This window comes from Mytilus edulis, chromosome 7 (assembly GCF_963676685.1).
Source record: "Mytilus edulis chromosome 7, xbMytEdul2.2, whole genome shotgun sequence".
Lineage (NCBI taxonomy): Eukaryota > Metazoa > Mollusca > Bivalvia > Mytilida > Mytilidae > Mytilus > Mytilus edulis.
The window spans coordinates 57,700,758-57,725,516 of record NC_092350.1 but is presented as its reverse complement, the minus strand read 5'-3'; the positions used below and the strand labels follow the sequence as shown (position 1 = coordinate 57,725,516).

Here is a 24,759-nt window from a genome sequence, read left to right as displayed (position 1 = left end):
GTACCAAGTCAGGAATATGACAGTTCTTGTCCATTCGTTTTTGATGCGTTTTGTCATTTGATTTTGCCATGTGATTATGGACTTTCCGAATTGATTTTCCTCTAAGTTCAGTATTTTTGTGGTTTTACTTTTTTTCATAAATTAACGTCAATGAACCAAAATATGTACAACTACTCTCTGCGTTCTCATAAACTATCTACAATTATTCTACTTCAAATATATACAAACTTGTTTTCCTGGCACAATTCTGTACATTACAAGTTGGTCACACAGACTCACACTTGTCCTTGTTCTCTTGGAACTATTTGCACCTTACAAGTTGGTCACACAGATCCATACTTGCACTATACAATTTGGTACCTTTGCTACGACTTGTCTTAATGGTACATTATGGTACCCTACAAGTTGGTCACACAGATCCATACTACGGTTAACTTCATACGTGACAAACTACAGTTGAACAAGTCTAAAGAACAGGCACCAACCTTGTTCTTTGTTGCATTACATCATGAATGCAATTCTATATATTAGAGAATATTAACAGGCACCAACCTGTTCTTTATTACACTTATTAATAGATTTATATAATAGACAAAGATCTCAAATATCCTTTCTCTAATCACCATGTACCGTACATATCATGGCCATCGCCTTCGTAGCATCAAACGAACGATCAAGAGCAACAAATGGAAGTTATTAACGACTTTGACTGGCTATACAGCCCTCGCACGGTCGGTGACCAAGCTAGGATTCGCTCCTGCTTATATACCCTGATGGTAGCTGTACCATTCTAAAAGGAGGGGTGTTCTACCAAAGCGTCTCGTTACTCGTATGGATAGTTTCCTTTGGAACACCCCTTCACATTTGACCTCACCCAAAGTTTACCCGCGAAACATCCAATTCTTTTATACGTTTGTTAAAGTATCATATAAATATACAAAATAAGGCTTCTGCCGAACTGTAACCAATGTAAACAATTTAACCTTAGATACAAAATCATCACAAAACCATAGAAAATTACAGATGAGGACAAAACAAAATACAACCAATTACTCAAGGATGATATCAGTTACTGTGGAAGGGTAAGCCGATCCTGTGCCAACCGTCGTGTTTCTCATGTAAGTACAAACTTGGTGATTAGTCATTGTGGATGATTCCAATCCTACTTCCAATCTCTGATTACAATCAGTTGTGTTACCTTCTTGTATATATATGTCCTTTTATCCTGATTGAACATGACTATTGCAGACGCAAGACTCAAAAGGAAGAGTTATAGTACTTTACTTACTTTTTCGTAAAATAAATAACTTATTTTCTTCAGTCAACACTAGATAACACAAATTTGTATTGGTAAATATGTAAATACTTTGTTTTACAGAAAATCAAGTTTGAAAACTATATACCTACATTATATACAGCAAATTTAAATAATACAGAAATAGAAAGTTCACATTAGAAAGATCTATATCTCTTTTGTCGTAAAATTTAGCTGTCAACTATGAGGTATCATAAAATTAATGAAAAATGGAAAGGGACATGAGGGAATGAAAACCAAAAACAGCTAGTGGCAAATATTTCATGCATATTCCTGTCAGAACAGCATGAACTCGTTATATAATTTTGGTTGTCGAATTTGACAAGATTGTTTAAAAGCCACCTCTATTTTTAGACACTGCGTATATAATGTTTTCAGGTGAAACTACCCACATTTCGCTTTCAATATTGATGTTTTAAAACCACATGTTGCATTCTCCGCAGTTCTTCAACATCCCGAGCAAATAGCTTTATCTATATCAAATAAATGCACAAAAAAAATGGTGGAAAAAACTACTCTTCATCTGAGAAAAAAATAGATGAGTCAATTTCTTGTCCATCTTATAACATTGTGTTATAATAAAGGATTATGGGATAAAAAAAAAAAACTATCTCACCAAACATTAGTCTCATTGTTGATGGTCTTACTGTTTCCTATAACTGCTTACATCCACTTTATTTGAACTTTGGTGGATAGCTGTCTCATTGGCAATCATACACATCTCCTTAATTTTATATAAGTCTGGCTACCATTAATACAAAAAAAAATTTGGAAAAAAAACCAAAGCAATGAAATGGCCGGGAGAAAAAAATGAGAAGGACAAAGGTAAAATTATGGCACAGAAATTCTTAAAGAAAAATTATTATCAGAAGAGATTGAAATTTAAAAGGAGGGAAGGGAACTCTTAACCAGAGGATTGAAGAAATAGAGGCTAAAAGAAAATAAACTGATGAACATAAAAAAGATTTAATTTTGTGTAGCATACATGTAGATTCACTGTTTCACATTTGTTTTCAAGATTTACTTGAAAATTGGACTTGTATTGTTTCCTTGGGGGGGAAGTTAATTTATCTAATCAAATATCTCATTCCTATTACCCAAGTATATGTGAATAAAATACCTTAAAATAATTAGTGTTGAAGCATAAATTAACAAATTTTTGTTATCCCTCCGCAACTAAAAGGTGGGGGCATATTGTTTTACCCCTGCCCGTCCAACGTCTGTCTGTGGATTGCGGGGCATTTCTTTGTGTCATTTTTTATTGCAACTGCTGCATGCTTTTTTTTTACCATAAACTATATCATTTAATTTAACTATAATTTAGTTTACGTACAAGGTGTAAGATTACAACACATCCTCACACCCCATGCCTTCACTAGTATTCATATTAACACAATATATTCTTAGATTCTTTGACAAGCGTACCATACTGCTAATAAATCAAACAACATTGCACAAGGGACTAACAATATCAAGGAATCAAAAACACTTGGGTGGCGTATCCAAAGGAGTTGGGGGGGGGGGGGGGGGTGGAGTCTAGGGTCAATGCTTTTGAATAAGGAAATATGGTTGGAATTCCACCTTATCTTGGGTTGGAACCTCCTCTTTTAAAAATGGCTGGATCCAACCATGTACTAGATGACTAGTATAGACTGTCCCCGGTATATATATGTAACTGCAACGCTTCAGTCTTAAATAGCAATAACATCTTTTCAAGGCTGTTTTTTTCTGTTCCCACGAGCTTTTATATATTTTTGCACACACTGAATTCTGCGAAGCAAAAAAATCTGTGCCTTGAATTTATAAAATGGAAAAGTTCCTCAACACAAATAAAATGTTACAAGAAAAATTGAAAGCTGCAACAAACATTGACTCTTTCAGGATGCGCCAATTAAGATCAAATAATTATATAATAACTAATTCATTGCAATGAAGGTACTGATACAGCTGCAATAAGGCAGCAACCATTTAACTTCAAAAGGAGGGGGTATGTAATTTTGTTTTCAAGAGTCGGATATTCTTTTTATGAAGAATTGGGCTTAAAAAATAAGAATAGAAAGTTACGGGTTGCTCATATGTATATAAAGTATTAAAAATAGTGATCAAAACATTGTAAAGAATAGAGAATCATTACCTAAAAAATCATTGAATGAAGAAATAAAAATACCCATCCAGACCCTTTTAAATGTGGCCAATTTCGTTTCTGTGATAAACTATTAAAAGTTGGATGAAAATAAGGAATTTTTTATCAAAGAATCATTTTGTAATCTGTTTCTTTCAGTCAACTTAATGAGCAAGAGTTATCTCTCTTCCATTAGTCATTTTTCGAAATTGCGTATTTATTCTGGTTATAAAACAGATAAAAACCTTCAAGAGGTGAAGGTCTCCTGGTTATTATTTTGCGATGTAAAGAAAATTTGTGATTTTATTTCCCTCCAGGAGTAGCTAAAAAAAAGTATAGAACAGATATGGGCATAGAATTGGTAAGTGCAATCTTCTCAAATAAATTTGCATCTGATATTTTTTATTATTTTTGTTTTCTTTTTGTATAACTGCTCAAATAAAGAAAAAAAAAGATTTAGTGTTCATTTTGTATTAAAAGCTCAAATTCATAAGTATTAAAACGTTCTATTCTCCTAGATAAGACATCAACGTCGATTTAAAATTGAGAATATCTACATGAACTGATGTGCGGTCCCTGATGTGCTTCCCGGTTAAAAAAAACACGTCTTGACTCATATCTATAAACCGCAAAGTTCTAACTAGCGCAATGTGGGACAACTGGACCCGACTTGGACCGATTCAAATCGGGCCGACTATAAGATAACTCGGACTGTCTATAATGACAAATTCAGACAAAGTGTTAAAAGAGGATTTGAACTCACAGGCACATGTCTCAGAAAAATATATTCCTATATTGTTAATAAGGTATAATACTAGGATTATTTTTTTCTGAGACAAGTGCCAGTGTTTGAACTATCTGTCACCGTCGTATTTATATGTAGAATCAAAATGTTTGTTTTGTCTTTTATCAGTTCATTTAATTCATTCATTCTACTTTCTGTGTCATATGACGTTTGACTAAGACTGACGACATTTCTAATACACGTCACTGCACAGTTTCAGATATACGCCACTACATAGTGAGTCATAGTAAAATATGCCATTGCATGCACGCGGGAAAATAAAATATGTACGCCGTTTTAGTATTTCATTTACTGAATAACCGCCTTTCTTAGTGGATGCTTAACGCTGACACAATATTTACGTGTTTGTTATTTCGTTCTTTGCAAAGTCTAATAATAGACTTTAATTTGTTACTATAAACTATTATGTCACATGTACTATTATTGTTTCTAAAGATGTGCATATCTCCTTTACAGTTAATTAGTTACGAACACAGCTTTCAGTAAATCAGATTAAATGTTTTATCATATAAAACATATTTTACATCTGTTTTAGAAACTTTCTGATATTCAATGCATCTTCGATTTTACTCATGTGTTTTGTGTGTACCAATATATGAAGAATGAAAATTAACATGCCAATTTCTAGAGGTCGGAAAGTATTTATATTTTGGCTAAATACATGAACACACCTACTGACTCATTCAATTGAATGATGTTTTATCGGTGTCCGCTGTTCTTATTGATAATGTTGATGTGTTTGTTGTTTATATATAATATTATTTACCTGGCACAGAATATACCTGTACTTCACATACATTTATATCTTGTATACATTTAAATATTTTAATTTATCGCTATTTTGTGCATTTTTCCTTTGATCTTTTTTTGTGATAATTAAGAAATAATTCATGGGGGCTTGAATATATCGTGATTTTACCACGGGTTGGCCCTTTATGGCAAATATTTTACCCCTGAGCGATAGCGAGGGGTAAAATATCGGCATAAAGGGACAACCCGTGGTAAAATCTAGATATATTCAAGCCCCCATGAATTATTTCGATTCTGATAGGACACATACGGCAATTCTTTTAGATCGAAGCGCTCTAGGTGTAGGCAAATATTTGCCGTTCCCATAAATAAACGCACTAATAAACTAGCGTAAAAGAACGGAGCAAACTGCATTAGTGACATGCTTAAACTATTTAAAATAATGTATTTAGACAGTTTTGGATGAATTTGAATGATAATTTATTTATATGTCTTATATGATGTACAATAAAGGGCTTTTGCCACATTTTAGCATCATTTGTGTATGTTTCCTTGTGATGATTTTCGGATTCACAAGCGTGTATTTTCCCGTAAAATGCTTACATTCTAACGTCATTGTTCTATGACGTCGGGTATCTCATTCATAAAAAAGCATATGACGTGGGAGTACAATCGGAACAGCACTGGCAATATATTCATATTTTACCACGGGTGTGTACTCAAAGCGTTTGAAGGACGTCATGTTAGAATTTTTCATATCATGCTACTCGCTTGAGATGGAAAATTATCGCAAGAAACTAAGCAGACACGTGGCGTTGCTAACGAAAATGACATGTGAAATTGACAACGTCGTCATAGGTAAAATAGCGATACATAGATTATCATTGATAATCTCAACTCGATTGCCTTTCTCGCTTTCGCCGTCCCGGCTCAAGCGAGAAAATCAATCTCGTTGAGAGGATCAACGATAGTCTTTAAATATATGTTGAATATGTGCACGGATAAAGTGGAAAATGGAAAACAGAGAAGGAAGAGGTTAGGTTACAGGGGCGGATCCAGCCATTTTTTTACGACCGCAAAATTTTGATCGTATATTGGTATGACGTTGGCGTCGTCGTCGTCGTCGTGGTCGTCGTCCGAAGACACATTGGTTTTCGCACTATAACTTTAGTTAAAGTAAATAGAATTAAATCTATGAAATTTAAACACAAGGTTAATGACCTCAATAGGAAGATTGGGATTGATTTTGGGAGTTTTGGTCCCAAAATTTTAGGAATTAGGGGCCCAAAGGGCCAAAGAATTAAACTTTCTTTAATTTCATCAAAAACTGAATAATTGGGATTCTTTGATATGCCGAATCTAACTGTGTATGTAGATTCTTAATTTTTAGTCCCGTTTTCAAATTGGTCTACATTAAGGTCCAAAGGGTCCAAAATTAAACATAGTTTATTTTAAACAAAAGTTGAATTCTTGGGGTTCTTAGTACTCAGATTTTTGATTATGGGCCCAGTTTTCAAGTTGGTCCAAATCGGGGTCCAAAATTAAACTTTATTTGATTTCAACAAAAATTGAATTCTTGGGGTTCTTTGATATGCTGAATCTAAACATGTATTAAGATTTTTGCTTATGGGGCAAGTTTTCAAGTATGTCCGAATCGTGGTCCAAAATTAAACTTTGTTTGATATCAACAAAAATTTAATCCTTGAGGTTCTTTGGTAAGCTGAATCTAAACATGTATTTATATTTTTTTATTATAGGCCCAGTTTTCAAGTTGGTACAAATCGGGGTCCAAAATTAAACTTTGTTTGATTTCAACAAAAATTGAATACATGGGGTTCTTTGATATATGCTGAATCTAACCATGTATTTAGATTTTTGATATTTGGGCCCGGTTATCAAATTGGTCCACATTGAGGTCTAAAGGGTTCAAAATTGAACTTTATTTAAATTCATCAAAAATTGAATACTTGGGGGTCTTTGATACGCTGAATCTAACTATGTATTTAGATTTTGGACATTGGACAATAATAGGTAAATGTCTAATTTAATTTTTTAAGTTTTTAAGTTTAAGTTCATAGACCGCATTCATTCTGTATCAGAAACCTATGTTGTGTCAACTATTTAATCACAATCCAAATTCAGAGCTGTATCAAGCTTGAATGTTGTGTCCATACTTGCCCCAACTGTTCAGGGTTCGAAATCTGCGGTCCTATAAAGCTGCGCCCTGCGGAGCATCTGGTTATATGGGGAATGGGGGGAGTCCCAACCCAGAATAAAGGAGGGGGCTCCAAACATATGTTGCCATTCAAATCTTTGATTGTCTAAAAAAAAAAAGGAGGGGTTCCAACCCGGTGGGAACCCCCCTCTGGATCAGCCGCTGAATTTCAGACATGTTCAATGCCGGGGATGTATTTGACCTAAACATAATGAAGAATCAAATATTACAAAATAAAACATTTTGTACATGATTCAATTTTGATTTAAAAAAAAAAAAGAGTTGAATAGGTATATTTAAATTCACGCCATCACTGTTAGGTCTTTCAAAATTTTGAATATTATGCAAAGTTTTTTTTTTACAAGCAATTTGTTCCGTAAACGGCAGTTAGGGGTTATACTGATAAATACAGGGGTTTTTTTATTTGAAGATTTTAGTAGTATTTACGTGTATAAGTAAACTTGTAAGTTTTTTTTCTAGGTTCGAAAGATCTCCCCTTAATCACCTCCAAACATTTACTCATACAAGTATATATGTTTTTCATTAACATCAAAAAGGGGGAGGGGTATGTTTTATTTTCTTCGATTTTTTTTTCAATATTTAATACTTCTAGGTATGGAGGGTATTTGCATTCAGATTTTTTTTAGTTTGTTGTCATCTGCTTGACCAGAATATTTTTTTTTGCTTGAACAGATTTTTTTTTTTTTTATCAAATTGGGTATCACAATATTTTTTTTAGACTTCAAATGGTCGTTCCCTAAGGAGACCACTTTTTTGTTCTCCCTTAAGTGGTCTCTTAAAATCATGCATGGTGTTGAATTTGTCACACCAGTGTACTGATATGTCCACTTTAAAGGTAGATTTGGTATTTGAATTGTCATGATAGCTCGATGTCTGTGAATTTAGATGTCCAACACGCCATAATGACCGTTACATTTGGGACCCTTTAAGAAAAAATAACACTGTTTAATCTTTGATCTTTTTTTTTGAAAAAGATACAGCAATGAGGAGAAGCTTGCATAACATAAAACATGGGCATCACATATGTGTCCCTCCGGCAGCAAGAGGGTAGAGAGAAATCAACACATGCTTTGTGTTTCAGGGTTTCCCAGCAGTAGCTGTTGGTATTGTTGTGGTTGCAGCGTCTGCTATACTTGCCAAGACTTACATCTACGACAAAAAGACGAAAAAACCACCAGTCGAACAATTAAAACAAGACTTAAAAAGAACTGGGAAACAAATAGACAAAGAGGTAACAATTTTAAGTAATTACTTAAAATATATATAAGAATCCTTCGAATTGTTGTCTAACTGAATAGTTAGCGTTGTAGTTGTCTTTTCAGCACACTTCTAAAGATCACCACGACCTACACATGCTATAAAATTAGTGGTTTTATTTTCTCTCCTGCAAATTTTGTCGCAGTATGTAGCGGCGTCGGTTCAAACAGTTAATAAAAAAACTTTATATTTTTATAAGGTACATGTAGAAGACCTGGATGACCATGCCTCGTAACCTTGTATGCAGATACCTAATGCTACCAAGTTTCCGTCAGTCATAGGTCCATTGTCCTTGACCTCAATTTCATGGTTCAGTGACTACCGGAAAAAAAGATAGTTTGTGAAAACCAATGACTTTATATAAAAGAGCACCAAAGTGTGTCATATGTATGCCCATTAATAGCATGTTATTTTTCTATTCACAAAAATTGGAAAACAATTAGTTTGTTAACAGTATATTGTATATTCTGTGGGTTTTTTTGTAATGGAATTTTCTTTTATTTTAGGTTAATAAAGTAGTAAAGGATGTAAAGGACCATTGCAAGGATGGTTTAAAATAATAGTGATGTACCTTAAAGCTAAACAAAAATTAGACTATCTCTATGTGAACTGTTTATTAATAAAATGGAAGATAAATAAAACATTTACTTTTGTCCTGTCTGCGACGAGGCTCAGAATACGTGACAAAGAGATTAAAAACCATGCACCAGTGGCAAAATTTGTACAAAGCTTTATATTTCAGAGGGAGGCAGACCTTCAAGTTAAATTGTATTCTGCCATTACATATATTGTAAACCTGTAGATATTCATAAAATCAAGTATACGACGTCCAAACTATTTTTGGACTTTTAAGTCTTCGGACAATCTATCTGTTATTTTAACATTAGAAACATAACTTATAAATGTTATAGCCGATCAATAATAAATGTGTATCTACATTTGTAGTTTGTCTTCTACAATAAAACCAGGTTCTATTTCAACTCGTCCATTCAAGTCACCTATGATAAACACAGTGCCTTATATTGCAAATAGTTCAATTTGTTCATTTAAAACAGCAAATAAAATACGATACATATGTACATTGTCGGAAAACAGTATGTAAAGTGCGGATCCTAAAATATCATTTTTACTGTATATGCCATAAATGTCTAATGTAGAATGATAAATAAACAGACGAACTTTTTTTAATTTTTGAAGAAAATGAAGAAAAATAGTTAAAATGTATATGTTCAGAAATACATAATACTAATAAAATAAAATACGATACATATGTACATTGTCGGAAAAATGGAAAATATAAAATTTATTTGTATGAGCTTTAGAAACAGGACGAAAAGCGTGGATCTGGCGAGCTTTTCTCCTATATCGTAGCGATTACAAATAAATTTGATATTTTCCGAAAATGTTCATATAACACTGTGCGGGACAAATTTATATTATTTTTGTCCTGAAATTAGTGGTAACTTTAGTAATTAAATCGAAGTCATTGTCTCTAATTTCTCAAAGAAGTCGACATAGTTGAAATGCGGACTGCGAAGAGGACCCCAAAATTAACTGGTTAGGAAACAGGAGACTTTATTTGTACTTGTACAAGTACAAATAAAGTACAAATAAAGCTATTTTTTCATAGCCGTACAAGTACAAATAAAGTACAAATAAATCTATTTTTCATAGCCGTACAAGTACAAATAAAGCAAAAAAATATTGGTATACCTGTTATTTGTACTAATTGCAGGATAAATCTATATTATATTTTTTATAATACACATTTCGAACAGCTGGCATTTAAATAACAAATATACATGTACTTTAAATTTTTATTGTTTAGCATAATACGTTTGTCAAATTTTAGCCACACCATACTATAAACTTTATCTTTAATTACTTCGATACATTGACCAATTTATTAGAACAATACTACCCTACCACCATTACATTTTGATCTAGCCAACTATTTTTTCATAGCCGATTAATTCAAACTCACCCGGGCATTTGATCCAACATTCACTAAGTCTTAGACTTTAAACGTCGTATTCATTTACTATTTGGATACATTCCTGATCACGTACATTTAGTTTTCGAACTAAACCTTTATATTTATAAATATTCCAATAGATATAAGAAGATGTAGTATGATTACCAATAAGACAACTCTCAATCCAAGTCGCATATCTTAAGATTAAACGGATTTAACCATTTAAGGTCAATGTACGGTCTTGAACACGGAGCCTTTGCTCACACCAAACAGCAAGCCAAAAAGGGCCACAAAAATGGCGAGTGTAAAAAACAGTTCAAACGGGAAAACCAATGGTCTAATCTATATATAAAAAACGAGAAATGAGAAACACTTATGAACAACATCAACAAACGACAGCGGATTTAAACGTTTTAATAGGTACCAACTTTCCAATCTAATTAAAAACCGATCTCTCATCTCTCCCGTTTTCTGATATGTCGCGTGGGAGATCTAACTAAACCGGCTTTGAGGTCACATGTGAGTGAACTGAAAGTTATGAATTTATAATGATATGCAAATGACTTGACGACCTATTAATAAGCCAATCAAAAACGTTTATGAATTATTTTGACTGACGATTTCGTCGTAAATAAAATGAGTTACATCCCTTTACCTTACGTTAAACTTTCAAGATCGTGGAAGACTTAATTTCATTGGTCGAAAAAGACACACCTACAAGGTCACTCACATGTGACCTCAAAGCGGGTTTCGTTAGATCTCCCACGCGACATATCAGAAAACGGGAGCGATGAGAGATCGGTTTTTATTTAGATTGCCAACTTTCATCCTTATTCAAAACAATAGTGATTGATTTTTGATTTTTTTGTGTTTCAACTCCACTTTTAAGCACCGCATTAAGTCTATTTCGTGGCGGCCAGTTTTAATTGGTGGAAGAAACCGGAGTGCCCGGAGAAAACCACCGACCTTCGATGGGAAAACTGATAATCCTAGTTAATTGTTTTAAGCCCCAGTGTTGACTGGCTAATGATTACAGTAGTAACAACTAGACAACTTGGCCACTGAGGTCCCCAAAACAAAAGTGCAACATCACAAAAGTTATTGGGTCGTTATTGATGAACTTGAAGCTGTGAATAAGGCCTCGCAAAATACACTTGATAACTTGTCAGAAAAATTACAGCCAACGAATAAGATTGAATGTCTTGATGAAACCTAGAAAATTACTAGACCGTGTAATAAATAATATGTTTCTTCAAGAGTTAATTGTTCTGGACTACCTGATAGTAGATCCTTTGATGTACATGAAGAGATACAGAATCACGACCCTGGGTTTTTTTTTTTTTTTTTATTAATAAACTTACTGCAATTGATAACTCATGGTTTTAACCCTGGTCACAAAGAACCCACGACATGAAACTTGGTCAAATCGCGGGTTATTTGTGATCGTCGAACGACAGTTGCACGACAGTTGCACGACAGTTGCAGCATCGGTGGCGCTGTCGTGTGTCGTGGTTGGAAAATTGAATATGATGATGCACCTTTTTTGCTCTACGATTTTTTGTCGTGGGACTGTCTTGTGGTTGTCGTGAGAGTGTCTTACCACAGTCGTGCGATAAACACATTGTCGTGGGTACCAAAATAAACTATTTTGATATAAACAATCGTACGATTGTCGCACAACTGTCATACGACAATCTCACGACTGTCGCAAGACACTCGTGATACAGTGACACGATTGTCTCAGGATTACCCAATTTCGTACGATGCTCACATAACATTAATTGTATGTCGTACGACAGTGTTACGTTCGTCGTGCAACATATTTTCGTTTAATTTAGAAAAATACAATTCGACGGGAATCTCTGTAGACTCTTCCTCGTCCCCCGTCACAGTGACGATTGATTGATTGATTGTTGGTTGCCTAACGTCCAGTGGCAAATATTTCATGCGTGTTCAGGACGAGAACATGTTACAATAAATACAATAGGTTGGCCTTCTAATGATACAGGCCATCCGGTATGATAGTCGGGGAAAATTAAGACTGCCACTGGAAAATAAGTGTATATTGGATAGGGACAGAAATGTTGCCTTGCTACAGGCCACCTACGGACCCCTCAAAAGAGTTGTTGCAAGCGTTCTTAACATGCAAAGAGTGTGGCGCTCTCCTTGCACGAGACAGTATCAGCATGGTCGTCTACAGCAGTTTCCGAATCGTTTAAGCTTGTGGTAGGGGGTCCTTCGTCTGGTCAACATCACCCACGCTTTATACTGATGCCACCTTTCCTTTGATAATTTTTCTTTTCGGATGCATCCTTGTTTAAGTTCGCTTAACAATTATAATATTAACTAATACGAAAAACGTCGTTAATTTGGACCGAACTTATAACAACACTGAATAATATTGATATGGAAATAAGCAAATGGCACGCAATAAATCGGGCCTTTTTCATATACTAGTAGTTCGGATTCAAACGCGCAAGTGACCCACAACTGTTGTGCGACATTCGTTCGACAGTAACACGCGTATTGCATGACTTGAAAACCTGAAAAATAGCACCAAACAACTCACAACTGTCGAACGACTTTCGCACGATTCGCTAGCGACAAACCAAAGACAGTACAATTACAATTTTGTTCTGTACTGTACCCATCTTGGAACCATCGTGGACCTGTCGTAGCTGATGTGACCACTCAAAATATTTTATGACATTTTGCACCACAGTGCCAAGACAACTAGTATAGATTTTCCACGACAAAAAATTCGTACGATCTTTTGTAACCGGGGCTTAAAACAGACGATTCGTAATTGAGGTTTACTAGACTTTTTATTGCTAGTTCCTTTTTAAAATCCATAATCAACATACCCCCCGAAAAACTGATACTCAGTACGCAGGAATCATATATTGTTTTTGGTTTTTTTAATTTTAATAAAAGAAGTTATAAATGTAGTGTGTGTTCATAATGTATTGGGTAACAAATAGTATCCAGTATACTATTTAGTCAGACTTTCCATCAGTATTCGGTACACACTGGGGAGGGGAGATTATTCTATCTGTCTATACCTAGATGGCTTATTTGCATTATACTGGTCACCTTTCTGTTTCTGTTCCTGTTTTTGTTTTTGTCCCCTTTCGAGCACAATCAATTTTACTGAACTTTAATATGACTTGATTTTTCAATTTAGATTATAAGGGGTAAATCCTTAAGGTACGATGCGTTTAGATTATCAAAACTATTTCAGTGTTTAAGCGCAGCTCTGGGTCTTTTTGAGTATGGCAATTGACTATACCAACAAATTTTGACTTTTTGTCAATTCAAATACAAGTTAAAACTTGCTCTATCGTAATATACGCTATTTCAAAATAGATTTGAACTATACGCAGGGAATAAAGTATTGCAACACCAAATTGAAATTCAAATTAAAAAAACACGCTTTACTTTTTTGTGATATAATTTGTAGAAATAGAACTAGTTAAACATTATTTAAATATAACCTGAGTTTAATCAATAAATATCGACTCGATAAGTTTAAGATATGCGGTATGGGCTTTGCTCATTGTTGAAGGCCGTATGGTGACCTATAGTTGTTTTAATGTCTGTGTCATTTTGGTCTCTTGTGGACAGTTGTCTCATTGGCAATCATACCACATCTTCTTTTTTAAAGTTTATAAAGTTATGTGATTGACACCTTGTAATTAGTCATCAACAACTCATATCTGCAACAAGATGGCAGATAATCAGCATGAGAGAAGCATGTATTTCGCTGTGACAATTGCACGTATTGTTGGTCATCACCATTCCACTATAAATCGTTTTGAGAATAAAAATCGGGCAACAAACGATGTAAAAGACCTCCGAGATCAAAAAGACCCCCTATAACATCTGCTAGGGAAAATCAAGCATAATGAATGTTGGTCAGAAAAAAAACCATTGCAAACAATACAATCCTAAAAAGAGAGTGATGACTATACAGGAGACTTTAATCAAGAACTGTTCGAGATTGGCTTATCGCTACTGATTATCGTGCGATAAGACCATTTCGGGGACCTTTGCCTACGAACAGACACACAGTTGCCCGTATCCAATTTAGTGCAGAGCTCGGCAAAATTGGAAATTAGCATCTTGGAGGAAGATCCATTATTCCAATGGAATACGGTTCGGTTTATCTTCCTTGGCCCAATCGTAGCCCGAATTAGAACCATATCGAGCATATATGGGACACTATTGGGCGTAAAGTGCACGAAAGGACACCCCAGTTCAAAAATGTCATGAACTAAACAATACCCTACGTCAGGAATGATTGCTGCTACCTTAGCAACAAATTAGTCGACTTATGGCAGGAATCAGAATACGTTAAGCTGCGGTTATCCGTTTGAATGGAGGCTGCGCATAAAGTACTAATTCTTTGGCGTATAACGATCAACCATGATGTGAAAAATCATCTAAAGATTAATTTTGAAATGTAAAGTTCGACTACAGTAAAAGTTGTGAAATGCATTTTTTTTTTTCACAAAAAACACTTTATTTTGTTATATAAATTTTGGTTAGATAAAACTTTTTTTTTCATACATTTTTTGTTCGTTGTAATGCCAATGTTATCATTAACTACGTTTCAATATTATTTTACAAATATTTTATCATATTCCATCAGTTTTAAAAAATCAAGGTGTTGCAATACTTTTTTCCATGTGTATAATTAAACGAAAGGGAGATAACACAATTTTACAATGACCAAGTTTCGTCAAAATATACAATTTTTGTTTAATTTAAAAGTTTAATGGCCAAATTATCATGAAATTCAATGTGACATTTCATTGTGTAATGAATGTAAATTTCAGAAGGACGCGATATTGCTGTTGGTCAATCAAAATAGCGTATCATAGTGAAACATTCATGCAATGTAATATTAATGTTTGAGCAAATGCCCATCTCTCAACAAAAAAAATGTAGCACTACAAATAAATCTGCAATTAACGTGAACAATTAAGTTGAAAAATAAAAAAAGGCACCATTACAAAATTATATGGGACTGTATTTAAATCAAAGAATTCTTTTATCATCAAACATTTATACATGTATATACATTATATTCACAGTATAATATTACTTTCTAAGATAACAGACTTTTGTACAGTAAAGAATTATATTTATTAAATATGATAAATATCTTGCATGCATAAAAACCATTTTTACCTGTAAGAAGCATCTATCATTTTTGTTCAATACATCCATTAAAATAAGAAGTATAACCATCGTTTTCATATTTGCTTGCTGTGAAATCGTGTTAAACCCAACAAATAAGACAAACATGAACCAACAACAACCACCAAACTATCGGCTCCTCACTTGGACTGGCACGTAAAGAATGTGGCGGGTGATCACTCAACCCTCCCGGTTTTTGACAAAAAGTCCCAAAAAAACTAAAGTTAAAAACTTTTTTAAAAGTTTGAATTGATTAGTGTTACAGGGACCTATAAGCTAATTTTCAAATATTTTTTTTAAAGTTTCGACCTAAATTCTAAATTCTAAATACATGGTAAGAATAGGCATATAAAACCCGGTACTTATAGATTATTTAAACCCCATTGAAATTGTTCACAAAAAAGCAATTCTAACAAAGTTTAAAAATGCTTATTATATACAACGGTATAGCCCTAAATCCTACGCAAACACGACAAATTAACCGATTTCAATCTAGCCTTACTTTTGTGGCATATGGTACCTTGAGGTACAATTTCATACAAATCCATACACTTATACTCAATAGACAAGTTATCGTTCGGAGACCAGAAAATATTTACTTTAAGCCCCTTGTTTGCACAAAATTCTTAAACGTTCATAAATGAATTCCTTTACGGAACCTTGCGGTAAAATTTCCTAGAGATCAATAAAGTTGTATTCAAAATATTGTAACTATATGACTTAGGACGACGACTACGCTCACAGCGCCATACTATAATAAGGCCGCACGTTTTTGCGATCGTGTAAAAATTAGCCAATACAACAAATTTTCAGGCTTGTTTCCGACAAAATTAAGTGTTACTCGAATAACTATAACCAGGAAGATTTGGACAATTGGGACTTAGAAATAAATCAAGTTCAGACAATAAATTTTAAGTGCTAAAGTGACAATTTGTTAATCCGTCTATCTAACCTTTTATATTTCTTTGTGTTTAATTAATTCTATTGTTAAATATATGTTTGTCGTAATGGAAAGCACTCTGACCATGACAAGTTAATCCGTTGGACACTTATCCTTTTCTATAGTAACTGTTTTTTATATATGCTTTTGTATGTCATTTTGTTGTGAGTTTAGGTCTTAGGTCTGGTACTGTCCGGACCTTGCTAATAAAGTTTAAAGTATTGGTATTCCGTCTTTGCATCACTATAACACGGAAAACTCCCGGTTATATATTGGTGGAGGTACCCGCGGCACGATCTTGAGCTAGTTCCCCCCAAACTAGTAAATGGATACCTTCAGAAACAACACTATGGAAGGAACCTGGAATTACCAGCCTTGCAGAAATGGACATCCGTTTCCGATAAGAAAAGAAAATACCTGTTTGGACTTTCTGTGTAAATATTGCGGTAAGACATTGAACGTTTTCACCTACCATCGATGTTATGCAGCTAACGCTCATTGTTATAAGTGCAGACATCGTGGACATTTTGCCCGTATGTGTAGTTTTCACGTGAAGTCATGTGAAAACCCAAAACCAAAGAAGAAGTCAAAATCTAAAATGCGAAGAGACAGCGACCGCATGAGAACATTTATTGAGAAAAAACAAATGTCTCAATTTCCGTTTCAAGGACTTAAGAACATGGAAATCGCTTCATTTACGTGCTCCATACAAGACGAATCCGCTAAACAGAACCTAAAGAAGTTAAAAGTTTCTCACACTAACTCGTTGAAAGAAATCGCTGTGCTTAAGGCTGAAAATTCTAAATTGGACACCGTAGACAAAGAAAATGTTATTTTAAAGAACAGTTTGGACAAAGTAAATTTGGAACGTTTAGAACATGGTCGGATAATTCAAAAGATCGAACATGAGTTAGCCGAACATAGAAGTAGAACTGAGCATTTGGAAAGAGTAATAGTTCAACTGAAAGAGGAAAACCTAAATTTAACGAACTCTAGACAACGCTTAACAATGGAGTTTAAAAATACTGACTTGCAGTACAATCGCATCTTAAATGATATGGAAGACGAAATTCAGAGACTTAGGGCAGAGAACGTAAACAGTAGACACGAGATTCAACATCTAGATATAAAACATTCAAACCGAGGTGCGCTTTCGACCTATGCAATTTGCTCGCGTGGCAATTCGCAGCAACGTCATCGGCGAGGAGGAGGATACCCACGACGATAACAAAATTCATTCGGCAAACTCGGAGACCGAGTTTAGGTGGAGTAGTGGCGAATATAACCAGGAAGATTTGGACAATTGGGACTTAGAAATAAATCAAGTTCAGACAATAAATTTTAAGTGCTAAAGTGACAATTTGTTAATCCGTCTATCTAACCTTTTATATTTCTTTGTGTTTAATTAATTCTATTGTTAAATATATGTTTGTCGTAATGGAAAGCACTCTGACCATGACAAGTTAATCCGTTGGACACTTATCCTTTTCTATAGTAACTGTTTTTTATATATGCTTTTGTATGTCATTTTGTTGTGAGTTTAGGTCTTAGGTCTGGTACTGTCCGGACCTTGCTAATAAAGTTTAAAGTATTGGTATTCCGTCTTTGCATCACTATAACACGGAAAACGCCCGGTTATATAACCTCTGATTACAATAAAAATATTAAATAACTACTAAATAAACAGTATTTTATCAAATCAACACTTTCATTATGAAAAAAAAACCAGTGTGATTTAAGAAATAATTGATGCAATCTATACTTTATTGTAGTTTTAACATGGGTAGACATTATATTCGTGATTATTTTTGCCCGAGCGATAGTGAGGGTAACTCGAATAATTCAAGCCCTTTCCGTGTCCGATTTTCTCCCACACGAGGTTAATGTAGCCTTCGTAGATCAGCGGAATATAACGACTGAATTATTCGGGTTATAGTGAGGGCTAAAATAACACGAACATAATGCCTACCCATGTTAAAACTACAATTAAGTATAGCTTGACATAGAAATTACCTTAATTAGACTATTCAGAATCGAAATAATTAATGCAAGCTATACTTTATTGTAGTTTTTACATGGTTAGGCATTATATTCGTGATTATTTTTGCCCGAGCGAAAGTGAGGGCTAATATAACACGAATATAATGCATATTAAAATTAACATTTCAACATCAAGTATAAACAAACAAGAATGTCTCGCCTTCTTTACTAATCATTGATATCAATATGTTGATAGTCCTAAAGATAAAGCTTAATTACAACTGTGACATAAACTTAACATTAACCAAGAAAACTAAACATTGATCAAGGAACCATGAAAATGAGGTCAGGGTCAGATAAACTATTCCAGGCGGTCATGTACAGCTGACAATCATTCCACTGAGCAATGTACCGTGAAAATGAGGTCAAGGTCAAATAAAACCTGCGCGACTGACATATAGATCATAAAATATTTCCATACACCAAATATAGTTCACCTATTGCATATAGTATTAGAAAAAAGACCAAAACTCAAAAACTCAACTTTGACCACTGAACCATGAAAATGAGGTCAAGGTCAGATGACACCTGCCAGTTGGACATGTACACCTTACAGTCCTTCCATACACCGAATATACAACACCTATATTGCTTATAGAATCTGAGATATGGACTTGACCACCAAAACTTAACCTTGTCCACTGATCCATGAAATGAGGTCAAGGTCAAGTGAAAACTGTCTGCCGGGCATGAGGACCTTGTAAGGTATGCACATACCAAATATAGTTATCCTATTACTTATAATAAGAGAGAATTTAACATTACAAAAAATCTTAACTTTTTCAAGTAATCACTCATCCATGAAAATGAGGTCAAGGACATTGGACATGTGACTGACGGAAACTTCGTAACATGAGGCATCCATATACAAAGTATGAAGCATCCAGGTCTTCTACCTTCTAAAATATAAAGCTTTTAAGAAGTTATCTAACGCCGCCGCCGTCGCCGGATCACTATCCCTATGTCGAGCTTTCTGCGACAAAAGTCGCAGGCTCGAGAAAAATCAAGACGACGATTCTAATTTTCTCGACATATTTCTTCAGAAGATGAATACAGTAGAATACAATATCTATATATACATCTTCAAATAAGATTAAATCTTGCTATTCAATCAACAACAGACCTTTATCTGTATAACAATGTATGCAATACATTGACACATATAAATCTGAAAAATAAAATATTACCGATCTGTCGTGAATACTGATATGACCTCACCATTTTTATTTGCCATGTAAATTTTAGAAAAGTCGTGATTAAAACAAAACGCAAGAGGATTTGATATATAATCGTTCAATAAAATGTCGACTAAAGTTCCTGTAGATGTAAGTTTATGAATATTGTTCGAAAGGCGTCCAACTACATATATGTGACCGTCACCCGCCACCTGTATACTACGTGCGCTACAAAGATCGGTAGAAGCATAGGTAAAAACAGAATCTCCGTCAGACGTAATGCAGTAGACTGTATCCTGGGATGAAAAGCAAATGTTCCCATTTGAGCACACACAAATATATGAAAGAGCCAAAATTTTTCCTTCAAGACATATATTACTTTTAAACTTTCCACTAACGTCTAGTACCTGCATCTCGGCGTTCGTTGATATGCTTATGTGATCCTTTGTTGCAGCTATACCACTATTTTTGCTCCCTTTCACTTCTATCTTGTATAATAATCTACGGTTGCTGATGTCGATGAACTGTATGTACGGTTCATATTTACTAGACATAACAGCAGTTGTTGTTCCAGGTATTGTTGATATATCCCATGGTTTATATGGAGAGATGATAGATGATTGGTAGGTATCGTTGTCATCGCAAAAATACACTTTGCTCGTATTTACATCACAGAAGACCAATGTGTTGTTATCTGATACCGTCATGCCAGTTACTCCTCTCAATTTTTCGCCTTTCGTGTCGACGTCATAGAAATGGGTGAAAGAGGTGATCTGGCGCTTCAGAACAACTGGAACCTGTGACTGGCGCTGCTTATATGGGGAAAATGGAAAGGAACAAGGGGTCTCCTTTATTTCTATTGTCCCGAGATCTGTTAATTTTTCCTTCGAACCGCTTTCTACGAACGTAAGACTGATGTTTGCAAACGATTCGATAAGCTGTTTCACTTTGTTTTCAATTTCATCTAAGATTGGTTTGGACGAACGAATAGAAACAAAGGCTTGTTTTTCAGAACCATGATCTCGAAAAAATTCCAATGATTCCTTTTGAGCTTTTGTGGAGTTTGATAAGTCCTTTATACTTCTATCCTGTCTTTTCAAACTGGTTACATATTTGTCTTTCTTTTCAGCTAATTGTTTTAGAAGTGTCTCTTCTAAAGCTTTCAACTGTTTGATAACATTTTCTTTTATTGTTTTTATTTGTTTCAAAATTTTTTCGTCGTCTGCATTAATTCGGCTTTCATTATCCTTGCAATTCTTGCTTAATTTTTCTAATGTCTCTAGAATAAAACGCAACTGTTCTTCAGAATCCAGAAAAGACTGCGATTGTTTGGAATTCTTTGAAGCAATATCGATGGATGTGACGTTCTTGCATGTTTGGTGATTTTTTGGCCAACATTCTTTGCAACAAATAACATCATGATCAACACAAAAATAGTCAAAAGGTAGTTGCTGATGCTTTGGACAATTATACGATACATGGATTTGTTTGGGTATGTTATCCATCTGTACTAAATGGTGATTTCGGGACATTTTTTGAACTCTATGTGCCTCTGTACAATCGGAACACAGGGCTTCTTCACATTCGGTACACCATTGGGACGCAGTTGGAGTCATACCACGCGCAGTACATGGTTCACAGTATTTGGCAGCCATAGTTCTACAATGGAAAAAAAATCTTAACTGAAAAAGTATACCAAGTCAGGAAAATGGCCATTGTTATATTATATTTCGTTTCTGTGTGTGTTACATTTTAATGTTTGTGTTTCTGTTGTGTCGTAGTTCTCTTATATTTGATGTGTTTCCCTCAGTTTTAGTTTGTAACCCGGATTTGTTTTTTTCTCAATCGATTTATGAATTTAGAACAGCGGTATACTACTGTTGCCTTTATATACAATTATTTATTATATTTTCAAAAAGAATTTATTATTAAAATAATGCTGTGTCTATAGTATCAGGCAGTGTCTTAGTAATGCAAATCACACACACAAAAAAGAAATCAGTAAAAAAAAGAATTTGAATTTGAATTTAAATGTGTGCCAGTTGGTCATTTGAATAATTCGTATACTAGTATGTTATAAAACTAATGCTTTCTGCCATGACACCTGATTTCCAATATAGTTATCAAAGGTATCAGGATTATAATTTAGTACGCCAGACGCGCTTTTCGTCTACATAAGCAAGACTCATCAGTGACGCCCATATCAAAATATTTATGAAGCCAAAATTCCAAAAAGTTGTGCCAAACACGGCTGAGGTAATGTATGCCTGGAATAAGAAAATCCTTACTTTTTCGAAAAAATCAAAGTTTTGTAAGCAGGAAATTCATACAAATGACCACACTATTGATATTCATGTCAACACTTAGCAACACCGAAGTGTTGAATACTGGGCTGGTGATACCCTCGGGGACGAAACGTCCACCAGCAGTGGCATCGACCCAGTGGTGTAAATAGTTATTAAAGGTACCAGGATTATAAGTTAGTACGCCAGACGCGCGTTTCGTCTACATAAGACTCATTAGTGATGCTCGTATCAAAATATTTATGAAGCCAAACAAGCTTTGTTTTTCATAATTATCTGTTAAATTTTGCGTATGAAGAACAAAACAAAACCGTCATTAAATTAAATTATGTCGACGGTTTCTTGTTACATGGAGTCGTCAGATAGTTTCGACAAAGCAGGTTTATTTGTAGGTTTTGTCTTGCTGATTAGTTTTGCTAATAAAGTTTCTATTAAGCTTGAGTATATATTTTTTTAAAGGCAAAAATAGACAATTATAGGTAGATCCTAATATTTTAAATATGTCAGCTTCTGTCAGATTTTCCCTATTGATAGCTGTTTGGTTTATAATTAGTCATTTCGGCCATGTTGGTTGTCCGGCAGGGACATCGGACATATTTAAAAAATAAATAAAATACAAAACCCTAATTATGATTGTTGTCAAGTTTTGTAAAATTTGAAGTAGTATAGTTTCAGAGGAGAGGATTTGTGTATAAGTGTGAACGGATCATTTATTATTGTTCAGGACAGTTCCACTTAATCTATTATATTTCTTAAGATTATATACTCCTAAGACGACTCAATCTATAATGTTTGTTTTTTTAAACAATAGACAATACATGAATGTTTCCCTATGTTCTATGTTTAGCCATAGTGGACATTTGGGTAAGAAACTAGAATCATTGGACTTAACTGTTAAACTATATACCACACAGATGATTGAGGCCAAATTTGTTTCCAAATAACCTTGTCGTTTAAAAGAAACGCACGGTGATTTCTTTATACTGATCACCTTGATTTATAAAATAGTATTTACAATATTTGCAAAATACACTAAATTAAACATGAATTTAGAATAAATTTATGAAATAAAAATAATAAATTATGGGGATTATGAAATTATTTGGAAAATAATCATCGACGCTGACTGCTATAACGAAAATATCGATTTTGATTAGAAACAGAACAGAGGGGAAGTGAGACACCCGTATTTGAGGAAAGAAGAATAGAACATGTAGAAGCGAAACGAAGAAGTTAGAAAAAGGGAGGACTTATTTTTATAGGAAAGCACTTTGAGGGGCCATTTGCTGTCAGAAAAATGCATGCTTATTCCGTTCGTGTTTTAGACTAGACTTTTCTAATAAACCAACACAATTAACCCTGACTCTTTTGACCCCATTATGTAAATAAAGGAAACAGTGGTATACCGCTGTTCGAAAGTCATAACTCGATTAAGACAAAAACAAATCCGCGTTGCAAACTAAATCCGAGGGGAACGCATCAACATGATCAACTATAAGTGGAAAACAACGAAAAAACAAAAACACTAAGTGAACAAAAAACAAACGACAATGCAAAACACACAGAAACGAACTAAAAGATAACAACTGCCACACTACAATGGATAAACTATGCAGCTATTGTCGACATAAGCGAAAATTTGAAATAACGGTTAGTTATGAGTGTCTTAATTATTGTTTTTAAGACTTCAAATGACAATCAACTAGAAAAATTGTAAGTTTACCTTGTAGAAATAATATCTTTATCAAAATGGCGACCAGGAAGCTTAATACCTTTGGTGAAATATTGATAATAATAAGATAGGGTCGATATATGTGATGTTTAAATTTAACCATTACTTTAAACAAGTATTAGCTTTTAAAAAATCTCTTCCATGCAGATTTCTGAATCGAATAAAGTACAAATTATCGTTTTAACTAAAACGGCATTACTCCATTCTCTTGAATTTGACACATATAGCATCAGGAAAATAAACGTCTCGTAGATTTGTTTTTGTTTGCTTATTTAGCTGGAAGTGTCGATTGCATGTTTTGTTCTGTATAAATTACTTCGTTTTCCAGTTGTATAATCTACTTTCAGTTACATTTCGCTAGTTTATTGCATTAAGTTGTATAAATAGCAATCGACCGTGACACATTTTATGAGCATTTTGTTGTTTTGCATTAATTCTAAAAGAAGAAACAACCACCTCAAATAAATCACAGATATGCATGTTCATTATTAGAAATCCATCATTATTATCACCAATTTATACTTAAATGTTATTATTCTATGTAAGTTTTTTAATCATGTTGTTGTTATCCTTGCTTTAGTAAGTAAATTTGTGAGGTATATAACAAAGACAGCAACTTCTCCCGCAGAAAAAGCACATCGCATGTCAACATTTCTCCCATCATAACAACTCAGCCATTCTTTCTATCATTGCAACTGATGATATATAGAATTTATATGGAGGGTTGAGGAAATAATGCGACTCGGCTAAGGGCGCGCCGGGAAGGAAATTCAAAAATAAATGTCTTCAAGGACTTTTAATCATTTGAAGTAATGAAGAGTAAAAACACCACAATCTGCATGCAATTTCTGAATCGGACACATTGTTCATAATAAGTTGAACATTTACGACCTGGAATCCTTGAAAC

The 24,759-nt window shown here is 34.2% G+C and overlaps 1 protein-coding gene and 1 long non-coding RNA gene across 2 annotated transcripts; one reads left to right on the top strand and one right to left on the bottom strand.

Moving 5' to 3' along the window:
• Window positions 1-3,645: 3,645 nt before the first annotated feature.
• Window positions 3,646-9,423, top strand: LOC139481866 (uncharacterized). The gene is made up of 3 exons (XR_011654716.1): window positions 3,646-3,798; window positions 8,310-8,459; window positions 8,992-9,423. It is a non-coding gene; the product is annotated as an uncharacterized lncRNA (long non-coding RNA).
• Window positions 9,424-19,657: 10,234 nt separating this feature from the next.
• LOC139481865 (tripartite motif-containing protein 2-like) lies at window positions 19,658-23,926 on the bottom strand. Its single transcript, XM_071265379.1, has 2 exons — window positions 23,844-23,926; window positions 19,658-21,476 (listed from the first exon to the last, which is right to left on the bottom strand). The coding sequence occupies exon 2, from the start codon at window positions 21,470-21,472 to the stop codon at window positions 19,826-19,828; it is 1,647 nt and encodes a 548-aa protein (XP_071121480.1). The 5' UTR covers window positions 21,473-21,476; window positions 23,844-23,926; the 3' UTR covers window positions 19,658-19,825.
• Between the last annotated feature and the right edge of the window lie 833 nt (window positions 23,927-24,759).

What these genes read in the sequence shown, in the direction of transcription:
- LOC139481865 (XM_071265379.1), bottom strand. Translation starts at nt 21,472, where the DNA reads ATGGCTGCCAAATACTGTGAACCATGTACTGCGCGTGGTATGACTCCA.